We start from the raw sequence: 14,081 nt of genomic DNA on the forward strand, positions 1-14,081 counted from the left end.
TATATATATAAATAATTTTCAGTGTTTATTACCCTGCTATTTTTTTCTCATTAAACAATTGTTTGGTCTATAGAATGACAGACATGGTATTTGTTTTAGATGTATCTGTAACTATAGTTTAACTGCAAATTTGCCAGAGTTACAAAGATAATCAGCAAACGCTCACATTTCAGGCAAAACAGACTCAAGACAATAAATTGCTGTCAGAGAGTTCAAAGTAGTTGCAGTTTATGTAATTTTTCTGCAGTTTTACTGCTTATTAATTAATGGAATAAGTATTACAGCTGGGAGCTCTTCCCATTTTAACATCTGTACACAGCTGGCCAACTGCTGTGCAAAGCAACATTACTGTGAGATTGTGCACAAACCGCCGCTGCACTGATGCGTTTCAGTGCTTGACATACAGAGTCCTTGTGATTAATGTGTGCTACCTGTGCGGTTTCCAGGTGAGCTGCGCTCCTCCCCTGAAATACGAGGAGCTCTGGGACCACGGCTCTGCTTCAATACCTTGATGGTAGTGGGTGTGGTCACCTGAGCTGGGATTATCTGTACAGCTGGAGACAGACAGGAAAGTTAGAGGCAGATGTTGTTTCATTGATCAGAATGATTGGATATTATAATCTCTCATTTGTTGTTAAATATATAAAGTTTGTCCGCTATAATATAAGTTGAGCTATTCCCATCTACAAGAAAAAGACAATTTCTCACTTCTCACTGTTTTTCTAATCACCTTGTTTCCTTGCAGGTGAGTAAAAATGTTCACTGTGTCATGTTTCAACAGGCAAGATAACCTAAGCAACTCACGACTAACCAAGTCCGATCCTGTCTATAAAGAATACCAAGTGTAAACAATCTAGTTGTATGGTTTTGGCCACTGAGGACAAAACTGGTCTGCATTTTAACTAATATGCTCAACTAAATACAGGAATGCTGTGCTTCAAAATGCGTAACAGTTGCTTGTCTTCACCGTGATGTGTGTTGTATTTTTAAGAGCACCTTAACATATTTGAAATCAATGTTAAGTATGTCATTACTCACACTAAGCCCCTTCTTTTGTCTCGGCATAAGCAGGACCTTTTATTATCTTTTGGCAGATTTTTCCTTTGAATACTTACGTTGATCAATAGTAACAGTGGCGTCCCCTCCGGATTGATCCTGGCTGGCCAGCACATCTTTAATATATACAAGGGATACATTAAATTCTCAAATTTAACTCTCTGTACAAATAAGATGCAACTTTAGTGTTCAGTTTACCTCTTCTGACCTGTAAAAACAATCCATCAGCCATAGAGACACTCCTACAAGCTATAACAACTCTGTCTGACTTACATTTACGTAGGAGTTCCAGATGACTCCAGAGTATTTCTCCACTGGGCACTTTCTGAAGGAACTCTTCCTGGCTGTAAGAACAGAGGTCTCGGCCTGGGATGTGAATGTTGCCTATTTCCATCTCATCAATGTTAAACTCCTTCATCACCCACACAGCCCAGTGGATCACCTGGTCAGCTGTCCAGAGCATGGGGTCTGAGGCGAGACAAAGAAATAGTAACAACCACACCACATCACTGGCCAAGAAAGCTCAAACAAGCCTCTACTTCCTCTGCAAACTGAGGAGAGCCAGTGTCCCACCCCCTATCATGCGCTCCTTCTACCGGGGCACCATTGAGAGCGTCATCACTGGCTGCATCACTGTGTGGTACAGAGCCTGTACTGCCTCCTGCAGAAGGACCCTGCAACGCATAGTGAAAACAGCCAGCAAGATAATCGGTGTCCCTCTGCCTTCCCTTACAGACATCTTCAACAACTGCCTCACCCACAGAGCCATCAGCATTGCTGATGACACCTCCCACCCCACACACTCCCACTTCAGACTCCTGCCTTCAGGGAGAAGGTATCGGAGTCTTCAGGCCCACTCCACCAGACTTACAAGCAGCTTCATTCACCAGGGTGTGAGGATGCTGAACACTGTTCACTACGTCCCCCCCTCTGCTCCTGGACCGTGACCCACCAGGGAACATAAAAAGACTACTCCTGCTGTTGCACAAACTCAATACATTCCCTCTTTTTGTTACATTATATGTAAATCTGCTACTGACTGTTTCTTTTTTTTTGCAGGGATATCTGCTGCTGTTGGTCATTTGCAGTACTGTCCATGTATACCTCATATGCTATTTGCACCTCATCGCCAACGCCCTGGTGATGCTGAAGCATCTGACAATCTCCTATTATTGTTTGCACTACTGTCACTGACTGTACACAGTTTTGAGTCACAGCTTATTGTCTGTACCATTTAGATTTATCCTAATTATGTCAATTATTTCTTATTCTAGTCTATCTTTTATTCTACTTTACTCTATTTCAGTTCCTAAATGTTATGGCACCCAATACTAGGTGAGAGAGAAACAGTACTTCGATTTCTGTATGTCCTGCACATATGGTGAATTGACAATAAAATCCTTGAACCTTATTTGTCACCTCATTAAGGATTGTTTTCCACCACAGCATTGCACTTTATTGAAGTGTTCCTCACCGTACGGTATGCCAAGGCGAACCTGCTCTTTGCGGTAGCCTTCAAGTGCAGCTGCCCAGCGTGTAACCTGCTCTGATGTCTCATCAGAGAGGGCAGAACGCTCCACTGCGATGAATTGACCCTCCTCCACCAGTGTGCCCTCCTCCCCGGCTGCATCTGGATCAATCACCACTTCCACTGTTTCTACCGGCTTCACAATCTCCAGAATGTTCAACTTCTCATCACCTGGATAATGGGGAAGATACACACGATGAGGCTTCTGGACATACAGACATAAACAGCAATATATTACTTTGTATTTTCTGATCTTTGAAGCACTCAATATGGATTACGTTATAGTTTCTGTTTAGGTCAGTACCTGGTTTAGTTATAATTTGCAGGCTGAGCTGCACTGTGCCATCTGTCTTTACTCCCTGATCAAACAGGCTGTGATCAGGGTGAAGCTAAAAACAAGAACACAACAGAAATCAGAAGTGAAAAGACAGACAACTCAACATACTTCGCACTTCAGGGGATGACTACCAGACCCACGTTGCATACATGAATTCTGTTGCTTTTGCAAAAAAAAAAAAAAATAAATAAAGTTATCATCTTGATATGCTCTGTTTATGTGTGTGCATTGTTACCTGAATGTCCTGCAGGCAGATCTCATATGCATCTAGTGATATTTGTATACGAGGCTCCAAAAGCTTCTTCAGATTGCCAACAGGCTCGTTGATGTCGATGTCTTGTTGAATCAAATCAGACGCAGTGATCGTCTGCTCCTCGACACTAAAGGTAAAAGAAGAAATAGCAAACAATCGTAAACATGGAGCTGCTGCATGTGTAAGAAAACGCCATTCAAATGAGCATCTTGCTCACCCTTCCTCCAGGCACGCCTGTTTCTCCCGTTCATCGATCTCAATCTCTATCATCTCTTCTGGTTCACTCTTCGCCATTCTGTTCTATGCAGAGAGAACCAAGCTGCAGGAAAGTAATAAAATAGATGCATATTAAACACAAATATCAGGAATGAAAACATAAACACAATTACACTGTTAATGTTATGCTTGAATATTTTTGTTAAACACTTGACAACATAAAAGAAAAATGCCATTAAAACTGGCTTTGAAAAACCATTTTTTTAAAAAGGCAGGAAATCTTCATATCTGAGAAGCTAGAACCAGAGAACATTTGGTATTTTTCTTAACTTATACTATTCATTGATTGAACCAAAACTGATGCCCGTCAAATATCTGGTCGTTAAGTAATTAGGAATAATTATACATCTAAATTCTTAGCTCTAAATCAAACTGCTATTTTAAGGTGACATGTCATTGTACAAGTGCTAATGCCACTGTGTCCACCCCAAAGAGCCCTTTCACATACATCCCCCCAAATTTCTGCTCAACATACTACATACAGTAGATAGTCACTGGTATTCATGAAGTTATGATAACCTTCATATATACATTTATATATTACCTTCATTCACAATGTTTACAGCTCAAACAGCCAGTCAATTATTTGACCCACATAAAATTATCTGCAACTATTTAGTTAACTGATTAATCACTTCAGTCTCTGCTATTTGTCTAAAAAATTTTATTTTTACTTTTAAACTAGTAATTGGAAAATGTGTCCTTTCTTTCTATTGTTTATTTTTTCTGAATAAAATATGTTGTGATGCTTATTAGAAGGGCTAGACTTGTGCAAACTACATGTCCCACATCTGTTGCCTCACAGCTATAGCATTAATAATAAAAATAATGAAACTACTATAACATTTATTATGTTTATTAGCCAAAACGTCACAGAAATAAACTAACACCAAATCACAGTAAAACAGACTTAAAAAGCCTTTTATTAACATAAACATACCGTAAACTATATCATCAAGCCTAAAAACCTAAATAAATAACAGGAACTGTAAAGGATATTAAAAAGTTAATGCTAAATCCTATTCCACAAAAATAAATGTTTATATTTAAAACTTACAGCTCTCAGGTTAATTACATGAAACAAATATATTAAGGTTTGCCTAGGCTATTATACACCTTGATTTAAATTCAACACAGACTTCACACCAACTTTTAGTGATGATGGTGAGAATGTGTCTATTGTTAAGCATGAACTTGAAGCACTTGCTTTCACTTCATATTCTATTACTGGAGCTCCAATCAGCAAACACTGAGAGTCGTTAAAAAGTTACAATAATTAATGTCAAAATGTGCAGCTTTAATATAGAGAAAATACAGCATTTAAATGCGTAACAGTGGATAAAGTGACCATGATATGAATGTCAAACTGTTTTCTGTTCTAACGGCCTTTAAGCCTCGACTCCTCTGGCCGTGTGGGACAGTTCACTGACTACTCCAAGTGCTAACGTTAGCCAACTCGAGGGCGAGGCTTTGGCGTCTAAAGGCCAACTGGTAGGCCATTAGTTACCAAAAATAATCACCAAATATAACTAGACATCATATACACATGTTGGTAAAACACATAAAACCAAAATGTATACAACGGACTACACGTGTCTCTACACGGAAGATGGCCCACAGTGAACCAAGTTAGCTGCGATTTCGCTAGAGAATGCACCGCGGGGGGAGGCAGCCCATTACACAACCGTCGGTTCCAGCGTGCGGAACCACGGTTAAAATATCCTAAAAACGCGCTGCTCCTCCTAACTTAAACAAATCTTTATTAAAACACACTTTTATTCTGCACGTAGAAAACTTTTAAAACGGAAATAGAATAAACGGAAACAAAACAGCATAGGGCAAATGGAAAGGAGCCGGAAATCCTGGCTAAGGTTTACAGCGCTGCAAGACTTCCGAGAGCAGCGGTGATAAATACGACACGAGTTATAGAGGAAAACTAAACCGCAGAGCAACTCCGATATTAATAACACACCGAAACAAAGTTCGGCAAAATATAAGATGCAACCAAGCTGAGACGTAAGGACTAAAATCCAGACTTTACCGTCTTTGGGCGTATACGTAGTGTGTGTTTGTGGCTGTACGGTAATCAGCGCGCGGCAGTAGCAGCTAGCTTCTCCACCTGCGTCGGCTCTGCTTTACTGTTTGCAACTCAGCAACAACCCAGCAAGTTTGCAACTTGTGTCCGAAACTACTAACGTTAATCACAAGGAGTACCCGTGGTAGCCAGCGTTATTGCTGGACGTTGGCAAACTGTCTGCGTTTCTGGCTTGAAGGTAGGCGGCCTCTTCCAGTAAGCTAATAGGGAATCAACAACAGCTAGCTAGCTAACTAGAAGCTACAAAATTGCGGGAATAGTCTAAGCACGACGAACAGACCCCTTACTGTTACCGTAATTTAGCACACTTTCTGTAGAATAAGCACGTTTATTCATACCTCTTAAATTCAGGTCTTGAAAGCGGATGGATTATGTTCAACTGTAGAAAAAGACCCAAAATTCACACAGTCGAGTCGTGTCATGCAAGTTTTTGGTGAACTACACACACATATACACACTCAAATGAGGGGCGGAGACTAACTGGTAGGAATGTAGTTACACTAAAACTTTGTTATATAAAAAATGCAATAGCTTTAGATTCATGTAACAGTTGTCTTTATAATAGGGAAATCTTGACAATGGTCGTCATATTTTTTTCAGGGCAAACGAGTGTCCACCACGTTTCCCATCAGTGTTAAATGTCACAGTCATCCTTTATGTTGATTAACCACACTCCAGTTCTTAAAACGGTTCACATAAATTCCCCAAGTAACAACATGCTGTTCGGTTCTTCATGAACTTAAGGGAATTTTATTTTGAAGTTTCTTGTTTGCTACAAGCTGTTTTAAGTCAAAAGAAGGTTAATGAAAGAACAAAGGTCAAATGTGAGGATGATCTGTATTTATGAGCCAGTAGTTTGAAATAAACAATTTTAGATAGTTACAACAGGGTGGAATTAGATTTACCTTATCTTATCTCATATTTAACAGCTTGATTTGCAGCCCATAGAATTTCGTCTCTAAATGTGTTGAGTAAAGGCTATATATTGGCTTTATAACCATTACCTGTGGTTGTTTACTTAGTTCTTGCAGACTAGGCAGACTGTTAAAGAAGTATTCAGTAACAATTTCTTATCAGTAAAATAAACCTGCTTGTCAATCACAAGATTCATGTCTCAGCTTACTGAATAATTTGTAGGTTTCTGCAGTTGCATTTCTGATAAACAGCTAGTAGATATTATCTGCAGGTCAAGCAATATTTTTATATGAGATTATTTTTGCTTTGCAAATGATTTTCTGTCCTTTGTCTTTAAACATGAATTATTGAGAGAGATTTCTCAAATTTTGTGCACAAAAGTGTCTAGTTCACTAAAGGTCCTGCATTGAAAATGTTAAGCTACAAATGTAAAACTATAAACGTATTTGTATCAAAATATACTTAAAGTACCAAGAGTAAAAGTACTCATTATGCAGAATAGCACATTTCACATTAATGTGGACTATATCATATAATTATTGATACATTAAGGTAGACATCATTTTAATGTTGCAGCTGGTAAAGGTGGAGCTTATTTTAATTACATTATGTTTATAATAATTTAAAGTTATATGATTATACTCTATTTTGTATAGTTATTCTGACTATGAAAAGTAACCAGTAACTAATGTCATCAGATAAATGCAGTGGCGTAAAAAGTACATTATTCATTCATTCATTCATCTTCTACCGCTTAATCCCTGAACGGGGTCACGGGGGGGTGCGGAGCCAATCCCGGCCGGCAATCGGGCGAAGGCAGGGTACACCCTGGACAGGTCGCCAATCCATCGCAGAAAAAGTACATTATTTGCCTCTAAAATGTAGTGAAGTCAAAGTTTGAAGTAGCAGAAAATGAAAATACTCAAGTAAAGTACAGATACCACAAAAAAGTACCGTGCTTGAGTAAAGTTATTGAGTTACTTTCAATCACTGATTAATTGATATACTTTAGCAGTACATAATGATTGTGTACTTTGAATGCAGCTCTTGTTTCGAAAGTCACACTTGACACGGAAGTGACTGATCAAATGTTTCCGGTTTGGATGTCTCACCTTCAAAATAAAGACAATTATTAAGTGTCCAAAGTAATGTTAAAGCGCACATAAAAACCCGCCAACCAAAAGCTTTTCTCTTGAAATCTAATTTTAATGACAAACTAGTTTTCATACATACAGTAGATGAATCGTATAGTGGACACTTCACTACTGTACAGTAAGCTAACCTATTCTATTTTTTTCTATTTCTATATCTATTTAAATGATTGTATGAAGACAGTAGGTTATAGGCCAGTAGGAATATTCTGACATATACAGTATTTAACCAGTAGTGGAAACTAACTGAAAAGAAATGGTGTGATAGTAATATACTATCTCTGAATTTGGATAAAACTAAATTTATGGTATTTGGGAATCGTAGACTAGATAATGAACCTCAATTGAAAATTGGGGGAGCTAATATAGAACGAGTATATGAAATTAAATTTCTAGGTGTCATAGTTGATGACAAATTTTCCTGGAAATCTCATATCAGATATGTTCAAAATAAAATAGCAAAGAATATATCAATAGTGGCAAGGGTTAGATATATTTTGGACAGGAAAGCACTACGTATTTTGTATTCTTCATTGATTTTACCATACTTAGAGTGTGGCGTTGAAAACTGGGGAAACATACAAAAGCTCACTTCAACCATTGTATATATTACAAAAAAGAGCGATAAGAATTGTGCATAAGATGGGGTATAGGGATCACACCAATGGAGCTTTCATACAGTCTAAATTGTTAAAATGTTTTGATTTAGTGGGATATAAGACTGCTGTGTTTATGTATAAAGCCAGGAACAATTTATTACCTGGTGGAATTCAAAAACTATTTAATGAAAGGGAAGGGGGATACAATTTAAGGGGTCAGTTAAATTATAAAATTCATGCTATACGTACAACCAAAAAAAGATTTTGTATTTCCATAAGTGGGGTAAAACTATGGAATAATTTAAGTGTAGACATAAAAAATAGTAATAGAATTGACGAGTTTAAACATAAATATAAAGGTATGTGTCAATCAAGATATATGCAAGAACAGGCTTAATGATTAATTAGATAGAACATTGTGGGTGTGGTGTATGAATGTTAACACTCTGTAATAATTCTACTTGTGTGGTGTAGAAGATAATTATCAAAGTATGTAATTATGTAAGTTCAAGCATGTACTAGGTATAAGCAAATTGATATTGGATTATGTGTACAATTATGTGTGTTGATATATCAACTGTCTTTACATGCTTGAAAGAATAAATAAATCAAATCAAATCAACTGAGAACATTTACTGAAACACTGTTCGTAAGTAGCTACAATTTTGAGATATTTCGATTTTTTTGCTACTACATACTTAAACTCTACTACAATTTGATAACTTAAGACACTTTGTAGATTTAGAATAATATAAAATAGAATCAACAATTTATCTCCAGAGGGAAGTTCACAGGATACTCAGCAATATGCCAGTTACAATAAGCCCCACCTACCAGCTGCAACATTTAAGTGATGTAGCTACACATTAATGCATCAGTTATTTGTAATCCAACTATATAAGTACTTTATTATGACAGACGTAATTCTGCATGATTAGTTTCACTTTTGGTACTTTCAGTGTATTCTGCATGATTAGTTTCACTTTTGGTACTTTCAGTGTATTTTCTTTTGTACATCTGTGCTTTTATTTAAGTAAAGTTTAAAATGTAACACTTTGACTTGTAATGGAGTATTTTTAATCAGTGCTTCCTCCCTGTACAGTGGATGTGTAACCACTGCAAAGGTTTGACTAACTTTGATAGGATGTAATTTTAATGCAGTTTGAATGGTAGTATGAGGCAAAGGGGTATTTTGGCACACACGCACACACCACCACATAGATCACAAACCAGTTCAGCACCATTAACCATATAGGCTATTAAAAACTAGCAGAGTTGAATCACAGAGTCAACAGGTAATATGCATTGTATATTTATGGCAGGCGTGGTTGTTTGATTACTCAATACTTCACAACGGTGCCTAATAATCTGTTAAATCTTAGAATAATGTGTCAATTTTATCAGAAAAAAAATTCTGATTTGTGTCCACTGCATCTTATGTGGGAATTATGCTTTTATTCTGAAGGAGCAGGGACGGAAGTGTTTTCGTTGTTGCTGGTTGTTGGATGAACATAGACGAGGCAAGATGGCAGAGTACCTGGCGTCCATTTTTGGAACAGAGAAAGATAAGTAAGTAGTTGTTTTATTTTACGCAATTTTTCCTTCGTGTTTTAGTGATGCAAGAAACGAGGCTTTCCGAAGTTTTGAATCAATTGAACCCATTGCTTCGGAAATTGATTTCGTTGTTTTGAGACATTTGAATCATCCTCCGCTCGCGCCATCTGTTGACCAAATATGCGTACATACAATAGAAAGACTGGAGACACGGTTCTTGAACGGTTTTGAAGACGCATGTCTTGAGCCATTTCACAATATCATTGTGTGTACCTAAACGGTGTGATAATCATACATCTTCTATGCTCTTTTTTATTTTATACTTATAGAGGTGTTTTAAATGAGAAGGCGTTTATAGGCTGCCTTCATTTGGGTATAGCCCAAATGTAACATTTCAGTTGGAAAAACTATTTATGGAGGATGGGCCTCCCAAATGTGGAGTGTTTGTGTGACTACAGCCGATGAAGACATGAGTGTTTTCACTGGAGTTTATATTAAGAAAAACTCAAGCGTTTTATTGGGTACTTTAACAGTTTTGCTCAAAGCCTCTCCTGCTTTAGAGACCCCATTTTGAATAAATTAAGTTACTGTAGGCCTTGTGGCAATAAGGCAGATGGAAGAAAGCATTTTAATAACAAAATATGCTGAATTAATATGCCTAAATAAATGAAACACTAATCAACAAAGTACATGTGATTTTTTTCAGGTTGTCCTGTAGTAACCTATGTGATTTATTAAAATTTTCAGGATGCTGAGAATGGAGGTGTCTTAGTAGGGCTGATGTATTGTTGCCCAACAGCAAATGCTTTTGTATTTATATTTAATCTTAACAAACAACATAAAATAAATTTTAAACAATGTCGGTTACAAGTGGCATGTTTGACAAAATCTTTCCAAATATTCATCCAATTTAACAAAAACCCACAAAATTTGTCAGTTTTCATTCTTTTAATGAGGCATTGGATGAGATCTATAGGATCAAACTTGTATGATTATCAGGTAGTGCAAGTGGCAACCATCTCAACTGACTCCAAATCAGTATAGCTGTTTTCAATACTTATCTTTTAGAAATTGAACTATATTTTCCAACATGTTTTTTTGTCCTAACAAAAGAAGCCTACATTTTGAAAGCAGCTATACAGCAAATAAAATTATCTAAAACTAGGACTTGAATTTTTTTTAATCAAGAACAATCTCCTTTAAGAATAAGTAAACAAGACTTTAAATCTGACAAGACATCAAGACCTTGTCTAATGAACATTAAAAATACTAATAATGGACATTCATAAATGGAGCCAGTTTGAAGCAATATCTGTGAATTCACTGATTTCCTTGGATTGGCTATTCATTGAAGATGATGAGCAAAATAAGATGTTATTATTCTCAGGAAGCCTTTTCTGGAAGACAGTTATGTTCATAGCATGTCTCTCTGGAGAAAGATGTAGGTTTTCAAGTCCCCTGTTTGCCTGAACGCCTTCCGGACATAAAGTCAAAGTTTCAGTTTACCTTATCTTCATTATTTTCTCATTGTCACCAGGGTCAACTGCTCTTTTTATTTTAAAATTGGTGCCTGTCGACATGGAGACCGCTGCTCCAGATTACACAACAAGCCAACATTCAGCCAGGTAAGATTTTGGAACAAAGCATTTATTTCTAGTTAACAGTAATCATTTGGTATTAATACCCAAACCTGTAAAAATTTTAATATTAAACAAAAATTATTGGGGATTAAAGGACATTCTCAGTATCTCTGTGATGGTGTCTTGACTCTGTAGTTGCATTTGAAATCTGAATTCTGTGCTTTACAATCTTAAGTTATTTACTGTTAATTATTGGAATTTCTTTTCCACTGTCTTGTGCAATAGCCATGTTTCGGTCAGTACCAACAAAAAAAGAAATCAGTGAGGTTTAATACCCAGCTCTAACAAAAACTATTCATCCCAAAAATGCACAATTTTGTGTTTCAGACAATTGCCCTCCTGAACATTTATCGGAACCCTCAAAACAGCGCCCAGTCTGCTGATGGTCTGACTTGTAAGTACAAAACCATTTTAACCATGACAGAAGTGTAATGTTCTCTGCTCAGACACTCATGTTTGCTCTGACTCTGATCAGACAGCAGCAAACAGCAGCAGTTATAAGGTGGCGTGACAGTGTGAAACTGCACAGGCATTTTGTAATCATTTGGACAGAGGCTTTTCTCAACCAGCAGTTAGTTTATTCAATGTAAATCATTTAATCACCTATCATGTCCTGACATTTAGACTTTGGGCCTCATGCACAAACATATTCATATTCCTATTCTAACTTATTTTACTTTTTAATCCGAGGTTTGTCCTTACAAGTATTCAAACTTGAACTGATCAAACTTGCTGTAAATCATCTGTGTCACTGCACAATTGGGAGATTTGCAAATTAACGTCCATCCCTAAAATTGCCAAACAAATATCACTCAAGTGACCTGATGCCTCTTCATTCCAGTCATTCACACTCCTGGAAACAGCACGTTGTGTCCAGAATTTGTGTTTTCCTCAGTCTCTGTAACACAGAAATTTTGTTGAAATTTTACATTCTCTATGTGTTAAATTATTGTCTCTTATAACCACCAGGTGCTATCAGTGACATGGAAATGCAGGAGCACTATGATGAGTTTTTTGAGGTAACGCATGCCATTCAGAAGATTGTGTCATATAGTGCAGCTCTGCCTCAAACCATGACCACACCACTTTATCACTGATACATTTTCGTAACTAATTCAAGAATAATTTCTCATAATGAGCTAAAACCTTATATAATATGCAACTGTTTATGATCTTGGTTTTAAATCATCAAGGAATCACACTACTGGGTAGTGGTGTTTCCTCTAACCTGAGTCCTAAAAAGTGGTAGTAGATAAAGGTTAGTCAAGGTTTAGTCGCATAAAATTGTTTGTTCATTGCTCAGAACTGGGCTTTGACTTACCAGTGATCAAATAATTAATCCCAAATACAGAGAATGTTTCATTTCTGTATTACATTTGTGATGTTCCCTTTGAATAATGCATAGTACAAAAGCCGATCAAAGGATGAAGGTGCTGGTACATAGTTATAGGAGTTTGAGGATGTGCATTTCTTCATCTTGAGTTGGCAAACTAGATGAGAAAATCAATAGCACTCTCATCTCTCTACGGTAAATATGAACCATCAGCTGCTTAGCTTTATTTAGCATAAAGACAGATGGAAACAGTTAGTCTGTCTCTGTCTAACCACTGACAGCACCTCACTAATTACCACATCACATCACATTTGATTAATCCATTCAAAAACTGAAGTATATTCATTTTAAGGGGTGTAGTGTGCTGGATAATTTTTTTTTTTTTACCAGGTAAAGAGCAGAGACCACAAGAAGTTACTGTCCCCGGCCAGGCTTGTTTTTGGTTTTTGTGCTAAGCTAAGCTAATGGGCTGCAAATACCCTGATGTTTACAGTACAAACACACAAGTTGTTTCAGTCTTTTAGAAAGAAGGGAATAAGCAAGCCTGTCTTTTAATGGCCTAAAAGACATCTTCACAATGGGCAGTGAAATACATTACTTAACATTACATTTGATTTTTCTCTGCCATCTTTTCAGGAGGTCTTCACAGAGATGGAAGAAAAATACGGAGAAGTGGAGGAAATGAACGTATGTGACAACCTTGGTGATCACCTAGTAGGAAATGTGTACGTGAAGGTGAGTGTCAGGATTAAAAGCCACATAACCTACCATTACTGTAACACCGTGGTTTGTAGCACTTATTCGGACCCAGTAATCATCTTCTTCAGCCATAATGTTTGTCTCTTTATGGCCCTTTATAGTTCCGTAATGAAGAGGACGCTGAAAAGGCTGTGATAGACCTGAATAACCGGTGGTTTAATGGACAGCCCATCCATGCCGAGCTCTCTCCTGTCACGGACTTCAGAGAAGCCTGTTGTCGCCAGTATGAAATGGGGTGAGTGCTATAAGATGGGATAGACTGTATATACATATAATTAACCAGGAAAGGGCATCTCTTTCAGGAGTGCCCTGACCAAGGACACTTAAATCTTCTGTCATGCTGTCCTGTTTTTCATGCTCCACCTGCTCTAAGTTGTTCTGTCTACACAGGGAATGCACTCGTGGTGGCTTCTGTAACTTCATGCATCTGAAGCCAATCTCACGTGAACTGAGAAGAGAGCTGTATGGGTACCGGAGGAAGGGGTACAAACCTATTCATTACCTTTACACTGAGGCACATAGGTAAACTCACATGGTTACATAGCGATTCATTGTCACTCCTTCCTGCCTTCCACAGTCGTCACA

General features: G+C 37.4%; 2 protein-coding genes across 4 annotated transcripts in view; one reads left to right on the top strand and one right to left on the bottom strand.

Moving 5' to 3' along the window:
• Window positions 1-6,031, bottom strand: part of gabpa (GA binding protein transcription factor subunit alpha) — a 10,063-nt gene extending 4,032 nt beyond the window's left edge. Inside the window, exons 1-8 of one of the 2 annotated variants that reach the window (XM_020609429.1) lie at window positions 5,884-6,031; window positions 3,392-3,493; window positions 3,157-3,301; window positions 2,889-2,973; window positions 2,531-2,755; window positions 1,330-1,524; window positions 1,116-1,172; window positions 432-554 (exon numbers count right to left, since the gene is read on the bottom strand). In XM_020609429.1, coding sequence (XP_020465085.1) covers window positions 432-554; window positions 1,116-1,172; window positions 1,330-1,524; window positions 2,531-2,755; window positions 2,889-2,973; window positions 3,157-3,301; window positions 3,392-3,468 — 907 coding nt within the window. In that variant the 5' untranslated portion in view covers window positions 3,469-3,493; window positions 5,884-6,031. Of the gene's footprint in view, window positions 1-431; window positions 555-1,115; window positions 1,173-1,329; window positions 1,525-2,530; window positions 2,756-2,888; window positions 2,974-3,156; window positions 3,302-3,391; window positions 3,494-5,491; window positions 5,580-5,883 lie in introns of those variants that run through there. The other variant, XM_020609430.1, reaches the window with a different exon arrangement.
• u2af1 (U2 small nuclear RNA auxiliary factor 1) overlaps window positions 5,177-14,081 on the top strand; it is a 9,201-nt gene continuing 296 nt past the window's right edge. Inside the window, exons 1-9 of one of the 2 annotated variants that reach the window (XM_020609436.1) lie at window positions 5,635-5,723; window positions 9,676-9,779; window positions 11,302-11,389; window positions 11,732-11,798; window positions 12,374-12,423; window positions 13,374-13,472; window positions 13,598-13,731; window positions 13,887-13,988; window positions 14,078-14,081. The exon at window positions 14,078-14,081 is cut by the window's right edge and continues 296 nt beyond it. In XM_020609436.1, coding sequence (XP_020465092.1) covers window positions 9,736-9,779; window positions 11,302-11,389; window positions 11,732-11,798; window positions 12,374-12,423; window positions 13,374-13,472; window positions 13,598-13,731; window positions 13,887-13,988; window positions 14,078-14,081 — 588 coding nt within the window. In that variant the 5' untranslated portion in view covers window positions 5,635-5,723; window positions 9,676-9,735. Of the gene's footprint in view, window positions 5,467-5,634; window positions 5,724-9,675; window positions 9,780-11,301; window positions 11,390-11,731; window positions 11,799-12,373; window positions 12,424-13,373; window positions 13,473-13,597; window positions 13,732-13,886; window positions 14,025-14,077 lie in introns of those variants that run through there. The other variant, XM_020609435.1, reaches the window with a different exon arrangement.

The sequence above is a fragment of the Monopterus albus genome, unplaced genomic scaffold (assembly GCF_001952655.1).
Source record: "Monopterus albus unplaced genomic scaffold, M_albus_1.0 scaffold99.1, whole genome shotgun sequence".
Classification (NCBI taxonomy): Eukaryota; Metazoa; Chordata; class Actinopteri; order Synbranchiformes; family Synbranchidae; genus Monopterus; species Monopterus albus.